The sequence below is a fragment of the Anoplopoma fimbria genome, chromosome 6, assembly GCF_027596085.1.
Source record: "Anoplopoma fimbria isolate UVic2021 breed Golden Eagle Sablefish chromosome 6, Afim_UVic_2022, whole genome shotgun sequence".
Classification (NCBI taxonomy): domain Eukaryota; kingdom Metazoa; phylum Chordata; class Actinopteri; order Perciformes; family Anoplopomatidae; genus Anoplopoma; species Anoplopoma fimbria.
This window is the reverse complement of record NC_072454.1, coordinates 18,353,084-18,366,923: the sequence shown is the minus strand read 5'-3', so window position 1 is coordinate 18,366,923 and position 13,840 is coordinate 18,353,084. Positions and strand designations below refer to the sequence as shown.

General features: G+C 40.5%; 1 protein-coding gene across 1 annotated transcript in view; it reads left to right on the top strand.

The window, feature by feature from the left end:
- arid4b (AT-rich interaction domain 4B) overlaps positions 1–13,840 on the top strand; it is a 37,758-nt gene that overhangs the window by 3,982 nt on the left and 19,936 nt on the right. Inside the window, 5 exon segments of the mRNA XM_054599622.1 lie at positions 8,065–8,175; positions 11,395–11,460; positions 11,752–11,842; positions 12,910–12,989; positions 13,294–13,385. Coding sequence (XP_054455597.1) covers positions 8,065–8,175; positions 11,395–11,460; positions 11,752–11,842; positions 12,910–12,989; positions 13,294–13,385 — 440 coding nt within the window.

Here is a 13,840-nt window from a genome sequence, read left to right as displayed (position 1 = left end):
TGAAAGTTCATTAAACTGTTGCCGTTAGGGCCCATGACCATTTTGCAGTTATTATTCTCTCCAGCTGGATAGCAGTAGCCTGTTATTAGATGATTATTATATTTACCCTTACTTATTTTCATAACTGCTGGCAGGAGCGATGTTTTCACGTTGACATTTCTGGTTTAATGACATTTGTTGTTTTCATCGTGCTCTGAGTCATCTTGATCTATTGATGCTTGAGGACTGCTCACTTGTTTTACTGCTCTGTATATTAGGAGCATCTGCTCAATGCCTAAACTGTAAATTGCTCTGTAACTGGGACAACTTTTCATTATGTTCGCTTAGCATTTCATGTCACTCTGGCTTATGGTCCACAGCCGTTCTCTATCAACGGCACACACACTGCTTTAACACTACGCGCTGGATGAAACACTTAGATAAACATTAGGTATCCTTAAAGTCGACTTATGGGTTGTATAATTGTTTGAAGTCATAATTATCATCTCATCATTATCTCAAGATAAGTGTTTTAATTCTTAATTAACCTAATCTGTAAATATCATGTAAATACCTTTGCTTAAACGGGAATTTGCTCGAGCAAAACAATCTTGTAGATGTACTCGGCTAAAGCATTTTGTCCACGACCTCGGTAACCTAGACATGATTTAATAAAAAACATAGTATTTTACCATGTCATGGTGTGGTCTGCATGCTTGTGTCTGTGCCCCTGCTGCTTCAATTTTTACCATTCTGTTTGAAATCTGTTTCTTGCGAGACCCCCGCCCCCCAACTGTATAGGGCAATAATAAATTGATAGAGAGCTCTTTTAACTGTCGTTGTCAGTTTAAAGTAGCTCTATTGTGTCAAAACAGTAACTGTTCAGACAGTTGATGAAAACTGAAAATTGTTGTGGGAGTGAAATGTGTTTAGTGAAGTTAATCCTGCATTTAGATGAGTTAACAGCATGTGGTGCTATGGCGATACGGTATATACGTAAGCATTTGAGAAGAGACCCTTTGCAGGTCAGGTGCAGTCAGCTGCTGTAGTTGGAGGTGTCCGTACCTGCGAACCAAGCACTTTGTTAAGGGAGCTGTATTAACATAAATATAGCAGCAAACAACTATTTGCTATGTAAAGATATAGTTGAGTAATGCCTACATGAGCTGAGAATTAAGTCACTCTCCTTCTGTGTGTGTTATCATCAGAGCTTCTCCTTGCTTTGTTTAGATAGGCGGGCCAGCCGTGCTTGCCTTTAGTGCATGTAAGCGTGCCCCACTGGTTAGCTCATGGCTGCTATGCACTGCTCACATACGGCGGTTGCAGTTTATAAGCCATATTGCAAGGCTTAAGAGAGTGCTACAAATCATCCAGCAGGCATATGCAAACATTGGGAATTAGCATTTTGTAGTTGTCCATAGTCATCATGTTTGGTAAATTGTCAGGGAAATGGGTTGCTTTGAGATTATATGCATCAGAGATTTAATAGCAGAGTTTTGTACTTGGTTTGAATTGTTTGTGATACATGAGGAGGGAATTTGCTGGACAGTCCTGCATTTTGGGTAATAAGTGGGTAAACTAAAGGTATAAAGATTGATAATTATTTTCTTTGTTTAATTTAAAGCTGCCATGGCATTGCCAAGGCAACTCCTGCTGAAGCACCAGTCACTGGTACTGTGGTGACTTTGGTTTGGACAAAGAGGTGATTCACAGCAGGATTATTGTACGTGTGAGCTGGGCCGGGAGGGAGCTTAATTCTTTCCTGCATGCCTCTTGCATGTCCTTTGTTCGGCCTATTCATTATAGCACAATAAATAGGGTCAGAAACTATTGTTTATGATATATTTCAGTAATGCTGATTAGTGCCTGAAGTGTATTTTCTTTAAGGTGCGGATTTGTATGCTTTTGCAGACATCATACATTGTAATTCCTTGAATGGATCTCATTAATTTGGTACACTTATGTAGTACACTTGATTTAATTTAGACATTTGACTGTTATGTCACCCTGTTTTAAACCGCCCTCACCTGGCACAGCTGAATATATAAACCAGTTTATGTTCCTAACGTATTTTTTCACTGTTGTGTAACTTTAAACATAAACATACAATAGTGACACATCCAGCACAACAACAACAGGTGTCATTTTTGCTTTAAGAGGGCACACAATCTGGATTAAATCCTGGTCAATGGCAACAGTAGTGACCTTAAAACTCAGATTTCCTTTGAAATTGTTAATACAGAGAGAGTGTAATGAATCATTGGTGTGCAGAGTTTTACAAAAAGTAAAACTCTGCTCTAAAGTGGAAATCACACATGGTAATGTAAGTGGATATCCGGTGTCTTAACAGGAGATTCACAAGAAACAATAAGATGATGCACTTATACATAGGGTTACTGTTTTTTTGTATGGGTGACGATGGGAAATAGTCAGAAAAAGTCACCAGTAAGTTATTGATCATAGTAAGGTTTGCCTTTCATTCCAACACTCGTAAATTAGAAGTCAAAAGTTGAATAATATGGCAACACTTAAGTGAATAGAACTGAAGTGTGGTGCTTTAGTAAATGTAATTATTTACATTTCTACTGACAAATAATCAGTGGTGGAATGTGAGTGGAGTGGTTGACATCACTTCAACATTTCTAAAATGCTTGTATCAAAAATATGGGTCGGCCAGACTTGGATTCAGTCCAGTATAATGTCCTTCACTTCACACCAAAAGGGAGATTTAACAGGTCAATGCAGATTTTCTGGAAATAGTGATCTGAGCAATGCTTGGTTTGTCTAACACAGTGTATGATGGTGGACAAAATGGAGCTCGAATAAATTACTTCTCATCTAATACACTCTCCAAAACATAAGACTCATTACAACATATTGGCTGACTATGCAGATTTTGTAGGTAAAAGTTAAGCAAAGGTGACTGAATCTAAAACATATTCTTGAATGTGACCATCACTTTGGCTTTAATTGTAGCGAAACAGCAGATGGGGGAATATTTGCAGAGACTGGTGCAAGTGTGTGTTAATAGATTAGTCATGGGTTTCTGCATGCTTTCATGGGACTCCAAATCCCTGAATTAAAATTTCTCTGATAGCACATTTGTGGGGTGATGCATGTGATGACTTTCAACACCATAGTGAATTACATGTGCTATCAGGGGGTGATGCATGTTTTCAACCTTCTAAGAGTGTCTTTTTTACTGAGTTGTAGAATAAAATTGCTTTAGTCCCTCAAGCTGTCCAAGAAATGCACCAAAAGCAGCAGCAGCTTATTTTCAACTGACGCTCTGTGGAGTTGGCTGTTAAATTTTTCATGACCCGAGAGTCTTTATTGAGCAGAAACTGATCTCATTCTGCTGTTGCCGGTGTCACCCCACTATATTTTGTTTTGACTGGATTTCGAAGCTGTGACTTAATGTATCGGCGTTATCTGTTGTGTTCCCTGACTAGAAAGACTTAAATACAAATATACTTCGGATCACTAGTAATCAGTGATAATTCAACAGCCAGAACAGAAGAACTTTATGGCCAAGAGCACTGTTGAACCGTCACCTCTGGGATTTACTTTATATTGCTCTTTTGTGGATTGGGAAAAAAGCCTTTAAAATATGAATAAATAAAAGTTGTTATCTAATGTGCTGTCTGTGCGCGTCTGACTGATATCCAAGTAAATGAATCCTTCAGTCGAGCTGCAGTTCTGCGAAGGTATGTGTGTTTCCATGCCAGCCGCAGGTGCGTTTTGTCACTCCATTCCAAGTCACATTTGAGTGTGTTTAATCAAGTACATGTGCCTGGAGAGTGTTTTCCACACCAGTGGCACTAGATGAATAGACAGAGAGCTGGTTTTGATTGTAACACTGTTATTATGATAAATACTTCTCAATGACAGAATCTTGGACGAGAGCAGCTCCTGTGAGGTGTGTGGCGTTTCATTTATTTTTATTTGACGAGAAGACGTTACACCTCACAAAGGCACAGGAATTCCACCTCTCTGAGCTTCGTCATTTTGATTGGTTGTTCTTCTGAGCTTGTTTGTCATTCAGTGTCTGCAGGAGGGATGGAAAAAAATGGAGTCTGTCTTATTCTCTAGACAGCTGTGGTGTGATCTAATCCATGGATAGTTTAAGTTGAATGCGGGGCATTATCGGTGGAAACAACAAACTGCTCTCTGTTTGTGTTGGCATGTGAGCATGACAAATGTAAATCTGGCCTCAGTAGTGTGTTATCAGCCCTGCCTTGTTAAACTGGGATGGTTTGGCAGCCACAGCTGTCAAGATAACCCAAGCTGCCCTCCATGAGTCAGTAGCATGCCTCTTCCTCTAAGAAGAAGAAGAAAGGAACAGGCTTGGAGCAGGGGAAGCAAAAAGGAGACGTATTAGACGTATAGGAGAAGTATTGGTATGAAGGAGGAGGAAAAGTGCTCTACAGAGTGACAGTTCAGCTTTGTGTTGCAGCCACTACTGACTAGTGAGCTGGTTAGCCAGTGGAAATGGCTTCCGCGTCATGTAAACCTGGTGTTGGCTGGGGCAGCTGGGGCTGAGGCCAGACTGCACTACAGACTAATGAGGTGTTTATCTGGGAGTTGGTGGAGGCTGAAATGTTCTGGACTCTGCCCCTGAATCCCATCTGTCAGGATCCATGAGACACCGGAGAAGAGGCGCCCTGTCCTGGTTTGACTGAGCCATGGCCTTTCCTAACACGGAAGATGCAATTTGTCCATCTGTTCACAAACTTGTTTCTTGTCTATTTTTGGATTTGCAGTCAGTTTGAACTGAGTTCTTCTTTTTTTTTTTTTTTTTTTTTTTGATCGGTAGATGTTTGATTTATTAAAAATGCTCTTTGCTGTGATACATCTCAAAATGATTTGTTTTTTTATTGCACTTTTATATCGAAAATAAACACATTACCTATTTTACCATGGTGCACAGAGAGCCCATTCAGTGAGAGTTTGTGTAAAACGTCTCTTTACAATACAAGGTTAAAAAAAAGTGAACCTAGGGGGTGTAACGGTACACAAAATTCACAGTTCGGTAAAGGCTAAGCCAACTTGTGAACTGACAGCGTTCCAGTTGAAACTTGCGCTCCACAAGTTCTGTACCGCGTGTGTGAGTAGTATACAAACGGCACACCAAACCTATGAAAGCATACCAAACTGAATGTCCTGTACCCACAGTTTGGGCCCAATAGTTGTGCCGTTACAGCCCTAAGTGAAACACTATTTTAAGGCAACAGAGCATCCTTACACATTTCTTTACTGCTTTGTTACACTTGGCAAACCACCATGCTTATCTGTAGTAAATAGTTCACTGTATTTCTTCTTTGATATCAGCTGGAGCATCCTATTTGAACAACAGCCAAACTCTGGTTGTTCTGCAGTATAACTTGGCTGAGGGTTAATTTAAAACCAGTTGGATTAAAATAAAGTGGGTCACGCTGAGGCGAGTCCCATAGTGACAATCATTACTCTGTTTTAAAGAACCAGGGAATCAGATCCCAAAGTTTACTAGTCTGCCGATCAAGATAATCGTCACCTTTTGTTAATGTCTCGTAAATTAGATAATTTTTTGGTCTTGTGGCCCAAAATCTCTTCAAGTTTCAGTTAACTGTCTGATAAAATCAGTAAAAGTTTCAGTTGGCTGTCAGACAAGATAATGTAGGTTTTAGCCTCAGGTAATAAATAAATTGAAGAGGGATATGAAACCCTTATGTTCATTTGGATAATTGGACAGTGGGTATTTTTAACCTTATTTCTGTTTCACCTGTTAATTATTCTATCAGCAGAGCAACATGTTGCTCATGCATCTACAGTGAATTTCACTGAGCATTATTAGCAGTTCAGGGATGACACAGATTCCTGATGATGGTTATGTGACCCTGATACTGATCTGAGTCATGTAACATTGACTATCTGCCAGGTTCAAATCCTGATTTATTATTTATATTTTTCTACATGATACAGCTGTGCAGCTACTTCTAAAGTAGACCTACATAAATACATCCAACACACTTGTCCTTAATTCTAGTATATATAGTATCCCTGCAGAGGTGAATGTTGTTTGAAATGGTTGAAGGACGGAGGTATGAGCAGCATTTAGAGTACACAAATACACAAGTTGAAACACAGTATTCAATCAGTTTTAGCCATTAGGAGGCATGGTGCACCTGCAAAACAGAGTCAATGCAGATGTTTTTCTTTGTCTTTTCACAAAGATGCTGTGCATACTTCTGCTGATGGACTCTGTTGGCTATTATATTTTTTTACATGCCATTCAAGGGTTTGTTCTTGCGCCACATGTTAAGAAAAGGTTCAAGGGTTTACACGAAAGCAGTACTTTACTCGGAGCCCAACGTGTTACAATAGACAAAGGAGCAGGATTGATTAATATGATAATACCAGCATATTGGTCTAGGGAGGGGGGAAATGTGAGACTGCATACAATTAAAGAAAGACAAAGGTCTCAAATTTACAGATGTGGACTTTTACCGTTTCAGTCCTTGATATGGTACGGTCGTGCCAAGAAGCCATGCAGCAGCTGGTTTCAGTGTTAAGTTATAACATCGCTGGTGTAGTTTGTAGTTGGAAAGGCATTGTGGGAAAAATGAACAGCTGTTGGGTACTTATAAATACACAAGATTTATGTATTTAATGTTTATCTCTTAAAGTGTGCGTATAAGAAAACATATCTTATTGAGTCTTACAAGGAATTAACTTGTATGAAATTCAGTATGCATAACGTGTTTGGAGAAGTTAGTGCTGAGTGAACAGAACCATCTTTCTCTAGTGAGTTTTCGAGCTACTTTGATGTTAAATTGTTAGGTAGCTTGTTCATTCCAACGGGCATTAGTAAATTTGATTCATCCTTTCAGAAAACAAGATGTGTTTTTGTATTTATTGCTGCCAAAAAAAAGGCAAGGCTAAACCATAACCGATTTAAGGCTGATAATGACTCAAATAGCTGGATCGGATATCGGTGACAATGGGGACAATCAATTCAGTAGAGTTCTATGTTTATATACTATATACATTATATACTGGATGAACTGAATTTTAACTCCTGTTTGTTTTTTGACCAATTTGCTGCTGCATTAAAAAGGTTTACACTTCAATTGTAAATCCTGTTAATTTTAAAGATGTTTGTTGCTGGTGTAGGATTTATTATTTTAATGATAAACAACAATTCAGTTAATTTATATCCATGTTTTTATATGTTAGGACTTTGTTTTACAAAGTTAGTGAATCAATGTTTAAGTCTAAGCCTGATTTTGCCTTACACATAAAATAATGAGCCGGGTCATAAAGCCGGGTCACAGTGAGGCATAAAGCTTATTAATCAAACACTGGGATAGGATCGGTACTCAGTATCAACTGATACCCAAAGCCCAGCTATCGGCACTAGGAATGAAAAAGTTGGATTGGTGTATACATTTGTTGTTTTGCACATTAGAGGAGGGGCTGATGTTTTTCCTCAAGTGACTCTCAAAAGTATTGTCCAAGTGAAGTGCAACTGTTGCAATTGGTCTTGATGTGTCCGGTCAACAGGAAGCGTGCCCACACATTGGGTCTGTTTCTAGAAAGATGTCTAAATATACCTCCGTTAGGTGAGGCATTTTCTGTGGAGTATTAGAGAGACTCCCTCAGTAAATCCATGTCTTCACTACATTAACTACAAACATCTTCAGCCCTCGTCCACACACCGAAAGTCTGTTTTCTCTGTGTACCCGACCCTCCGCAAATCTGTTCTTGAGGGTGGTGGAAAAGGTTTTGATAAACATCCAATGATGACACAGGATGGTGCTATGTGTTTCGAATAGCGTCTTCTTTGTAGTCATCAAAGCAGTAGTGAAGTGGCCTTTTTGTTTGCTCCCCTAGAGGCTTGTTTTTCCAATACCCAGAGCAGATGGTATGTGTTTTCAGTGGATGAATCACTGAGACGGGTGGGTTTTGCATAGCTGGTCTACGCTATGTGAAGCTTTAATGTGTGCCCTCCCGCCTTCGCTGTAAGAATACACCTGTGTCAGTAAACTATATATAAAAATAAAAAAACGCTTTGAATTCACAGTTTTTTTTGTTTTGTTTCCTCAGACTCTGGAGGAGCCCCCCTACTTGACAGTGGGGACGGATGTTAGCGCCAAGTACCGAGGGGCGTTCTGTGAGGCCAAGATTAAGACAGCCAAGAGGCTAGTCAAGGCCAAGGTAAGTCACATTTCAAAGTGCTTATGATCCAAAATTAAAAATGCATAGTGTGTCTGTGTTGTGTGTGAAGTGGATTGCAGCAGGGCGAGGGGATCTTGTCTTTGTGCGACGGTGCAATGATCGAGATCACACAGCTCAGCTTTAACGTACGTCCAGAGTGGATTTGATTAGAGATGGCCACATTTCAAAGATGCCCGTGAAAACATGCTTAGAAATGTCCTCATATTAGATTGCTAGACTGTGTATTTAAATTATGTTCTTGTCTCTGGTGTTGCACAAAATCCAGCTGTGTTGCTTACATGCTAGAGCTCCACCACCTGTTTTAGGTTGTTAGTACTGCTCATGTAGCTGAAACACTGATCAGGGCCCCAGATGTGACAGATGCAGGGTCTGGCCTGGCCCACCAGGTACCCATCACATCCTCAGGCGGCCCTCTCGCCCACTGCTTTCAAGTTTTGTCTCAGGGACGGCACGATTGCTGTTTCCCCATTGGTTTTTTTAAGCCATGCTGATGAGGGGCACGGCATGATGCAGGTAGTACAGTATCTCATTTCCCAGTGGAGCTAAAGCATCTGGATAATACAATAGAGACAGATCGCTTGTCTCTCGTTCTGCTAGAGTGTGTGGGAGGAACAAAGATTGGATACTGGCTTTTTCTCTGTGTCAATGCACTGTAGTTCCTCCTGTAGAGACAAAAGAGCAGCGATGTGCTGCCATTCTGGCGCCCGAGCTGAAATCATCAAACAACGTGCTTTTTTGTCTCCCGAACAGAGACAAAAACAACATGCCAAAGTAGACCATGTGATTTTCTTAGTTAAGATATTGTGGACAAAAATGAGGCTAATAGGGTAGTTTCATCTCATAAATGAATTAGCATACTAATTGGCCGAGTGGGGGGGTTGTTTTTGGGTAGTTGTAATATGAATGTGAGGCTCTTTTACACAAACGGAGAACATGGCAATTATTCAGTGGTTGTTGTGAATCTGAATATTGCACTGTAATGGATTCCTCTTTAGCTCTTTGGTTCATTAATCTCCATCTGCTTGTTTAACATAGTCTATGGTGGCAGCATATGGCGCTGGTGTCTTCTCAGTGAGTTTTAAAACCCAGTAAAAGATCAGTATGGCATTCTTATTTATGATGATGATCCGTAGAATCGGCACCATGTCAGTATCACTCACTGTGACATGTTCAGCACACATTTAATCAGTCAAGAACAACCCTATGGTGCAGTAACAAGCACTGTCTCAAAAAATAAGCGCTGCATCATATATTCAACGTTCATAGTACATTTATGGCAGTTTTTCTTATAGATTTCACTGCAGAATGCAAATAAAGGAATCGCTTAAATGAGAAAGAAAGCACCAATTTCCTCTCTCAAAGCATTGGTTGATCAATCAAGTTTAAGAGCACTGTTTGTTGATATCCACACTCTGTTTGCTTGAAAGTAAATGAAGGGATTCTTTCCCTTTTAGTTGTATTATATTTTGTGGTACAAGGCACTAATGGGAGGCAGTATTAATGCAACAAAGCCAAATACATGTACAGAGGTGAGGAGATGCAGATTCAAAAGAAGTGAAGGCGAATATGCTAAAGTAAGAAATGTTGAAATATGTTTTTAACTGATGTCTTTTGGCCAAAGTTTAGATTATTCTAGAGCAGAAAGGAGATGGATTGTGTCTAGGATAAAAAGTGAAACAACAGGAGTTGCTGTTGAATATCTTTCACACATACAGTCGGTGCTTGTTGTTAGCTAATATCATGTCTTTTCAAATTGGGAGAATTTTCTCTTACCGCTTTGAATTTGCTACATTGAAACTGCCTGCAGCTCTCTAACATTTTAAGGCTTATTGGATGAAAGAGTCTTTTTACGTAATGGACTGTGAGCTCCTGACAAACCTATTCACATCACATCATAAATTGGCTAGAGGCCCTATTTTATCAGAAATATGGTTTCATATCTTATTCCAAATATTTGATTTGAAGCCTAAGTGGTTGTACACATTGTGTGTGCAGTTACAGACTTCTGCTGAACCGTGAGGCAACCAAGCTCACAGTTAGGAGGTTGTCAGGATGGCCAGGTGTTATTGATGCTCTCTAGCTGAAGTTTTGGACAACGCGAGTCATCCTTAATCTGTCTGTGAAGAGCGGAGCTTCCTGCTCGTCCCTGAGAAGAAAGGGAGTCCTCCATTGCACCGAGCAGAAATGTTATTATCTCCATGACTGGTGAAATTCAGCCTCAGGAAGCTTTTTATTTCTTTCTCTGCCATCTTATTTTATGAGATGACAATGTAACAGCTTCTTACAGTATGTATTTCTTTCATTCGTTGTCTTGATGCCGCCTTCATAGCGAAACTTTTATGGCTGTTGTTATGTTTGAAACCGACTTGAGAGAGCGCCATCTGCATTTGTTACCTGCAGGCTCGCTTTTCTAAGATGGGGTGCTTAACGTCTTTTTCTGCCCTCGTATGGCGGCTGATTCTCAACTAAATCGGTCAATAAAAGCGAAGCCAGTTCTCCGTTAACATTATGTGACTATTTTATTAGCACATGCTCTTGAAAATGACTTAAATTTCCCTCAGGAAACCGAGAAGGAAGCACATGAGCCTATTGATATGTCAAGCACGGAGGGGCGTTCGTAATACTAAACAGATTCTGAGGTTCTGGCTACTTCGGCACTTTTTCGCACACGCTCCTTGGAAAAAAAGGTCACCATACAGATGCAAGATTTACCACAGCATGATCAGATTATGATCTACTGTGGCTCGCTTAGGGGAGGCTGCAGTCGTAGGGAGCGTGAGGCAGAGAGGGGAGGGGGTCAGTAAGTGTAGCCCTAACAATCACAACAGGAATCCACTGCAGTTGGCTCCAACAGATGCAGCGCAGTTGCCAATAGGGTGGGGTGGGGGGTTCAGTGACTCAACGATGCCAGAAATAAGCCATTGCATTAAATATTCACACAATGCTGCTTGCCTAATGACACCAGGAAGTCTTGGCTAGTATGTTATCTCAAACCACACCGATTTAAAACAAACAGACCTGCGTGAAAGAGTCCATCATTGTAATCAGTGCGTCGCAGTTATAGAGTCCGGCAGCATTAGCAGAGACATGCTGCTCCTGTGGACTGGAGGATGATGTGGCCCCGGTCAGGCCTTTGGGGGGTTGTTTGTTTGTCCTCGTTACTGATTCTCTTCCCCCCTGTTGCCCCCCCGTCCGCAGGTGACCTTTAAACCAGATCTATCCACAGCTGAGGTTCATGATGAGAACATCAAAGGACCTCTGAAGGTAAGGCAGGAAAGATGGAGGAGGGTGATATCGTCCCACAGTAAGCTGGAACAGTGTCATAGCACAAATGTTGTTGTTAATTACAATTGATTACTATATTATTTTTTCTGGCTCAGACTATAAGACCATAGTGAGTGTAAAAAAAAAAAAGGCATTTATTTGCAATTTCATTTCAGACATTTATGATTCTTGTATCAGCGATATTCTTGTCTCATTAGTTAAAAACACATTAAATGTATCTTTAGTAGCAACATTAGGATGCCACATAACAGCAGTGTATCCACCCCACAGGTGGGTGCTGTTGTAGAGGTGAAGAACCAGGATGGAGTTTACCAGGAGGCCACAATCAATAAGCTGACCGATGCTAGTATATATACTGTTGGTAAGTCAATAGCAAACTGTTTCTCTCCCCCTGTGTACTCTCCCTACAGCTATCTTACAAAACATGTTTGTGTAATAGAAATTCCAAAAGGTTGTCAGGGTTTCTATTCTCCTTTGCCAGAGTATTATACTGAGCTTTGTAGCGCGTGTGCGTGTGTGTGTGTGTATATATGTATATAAGTATGTGTGTGTGTGTGTATATATATGTATATGTATGTGTATGTATGTATGTATGTATGTATGTATGTATGTATGTATGTATATGTATGTATGTATGTATGTATGTATGTATGTATGTTCTGGTAAATTCTGTATGTAGAGCTCTATTTAGGGCTGCAGCTCAAAATAACTTTTATTATCGATTCTTTCTCAAATAATTTATGGATTGTTTGGTCTATAATGTGTTAAAAAAAAAAGGTAGTGCTTGTTTTGTCAAACCAGGCGTATTATATTTACAAATACATAAAAAGGGGAAATCAGCAAATTCTCATATTTTAGAAGCTGGGCTCTTTGAATTATTCTTGCATTTTATATCTGCAGGTTGTTAAGAGTAAACAGTGATAGTGTTGAATCATCCAAAGTATACAGAGTACAGACTGCTGCTCAGATCTGTAGTCTCTCAGCAGCTGCTCGTCACTTAATAGAGCCCGTGGGGTTTTCCCTGTCTCTAAGCACTCGTCCTTGGCACATTTCATTCATCTACAAAAACAAGAAGTACCGTTACCTCGTGTTTTTCTTTCATTGTTGTCGCCAGGTATATTTGAGCGAGCAATGACTAATGGGATTTAATGATTTACGTATCAGTGACTTCTGAAAGCAAAAGGAAGGTTCCTTGAGTTCTTTGATAGGATATATATTATGTCTAAGGAGATTTGATTTCAGTTAATAAAGAAAATGAAATCAGTAAAGTGTCTGTGTCTAACAGAGGGTCCTTGAAGCTGTAATAAAGCTGAGAGCTGCCTGCTGGAGGATCTATCTAAGCCTTAAAAACAAAAGCAGTTTATTTGTGCTTAAGTGTGTGGACCCCCGTCCCACATACAGCAGCCTAATAGTCTCTCTTCCCTGCAGTGTTTGACGACGGCGATGAGAAGACCCTGAGGCGTTCCTCTCTCTGCCTGAAAGGAGCGCGTCACTTTGCAGAGAGCGAGGCAAGTATTGTGCTGTCCTGCATTTTTATACCAGCCTCAATCTCTCATCCTTCCAAATTAATTTAATTTTGTCACCAACGGTCTCACATCTCAGAATTTTTACATTAATACATTTCCAGCAAACATAAACTGATATCACAGCAAATTTGCCCAATGTAAACGTGGGTAAATCCCTCTGTTTGCAACTGATCAGATCCCATGGAAAGGATTTCTTTCAGGTGTACAAGATAAATCTTTTGTCTTACAATTTAGTGTCTGACAAGCTAGCACTGAGGTTCTTTGCTGTTGTTTGTCACCCCTGCAGACACTCGACAGACTCCCTCTCACCAACCCCGAACACTTCGGCACACCTGTCATCGGCAAGAAGGGCAACCGCGGCAGACGATCGAACCCGATGTGAGTATCACCCTCCGTCTCTGTTCATCCTGCAGGGCTCAAATCAAACTTAATATATCGGCGGTCTGTGATGCTAGCGGGGAGGGATTTTCTGTACCAGTCCACAGTCATCTGTAACAGGCTCCCCAATTCTAAGTATGCTGACAGCAGTTGAAATGAAAGATTTACTCTCATCTCCATCCCCTCGTAAACAGCGCCCGAGGCCTGAAACTAGAGATCCTACTCTCATTCCCCAGCTCCTTAATCACGCCGGGATGTAGAGGCAGCGTTAGCACGGCACGGACCTGCTGAATATTATCTTTTGTTCCCCCCTTCTTTGACTCAAATGTTCCAGTGGCTGTTTCATGCTCTGATGTGCCTGCTCCTGGGAGACTGCAGAGTTTTCATCAGGGAATAGGAACTGCTGAGGGCTTTTTTGGTGCTGGATATAATTGTGGCTCCTCTCTGTTATAAAG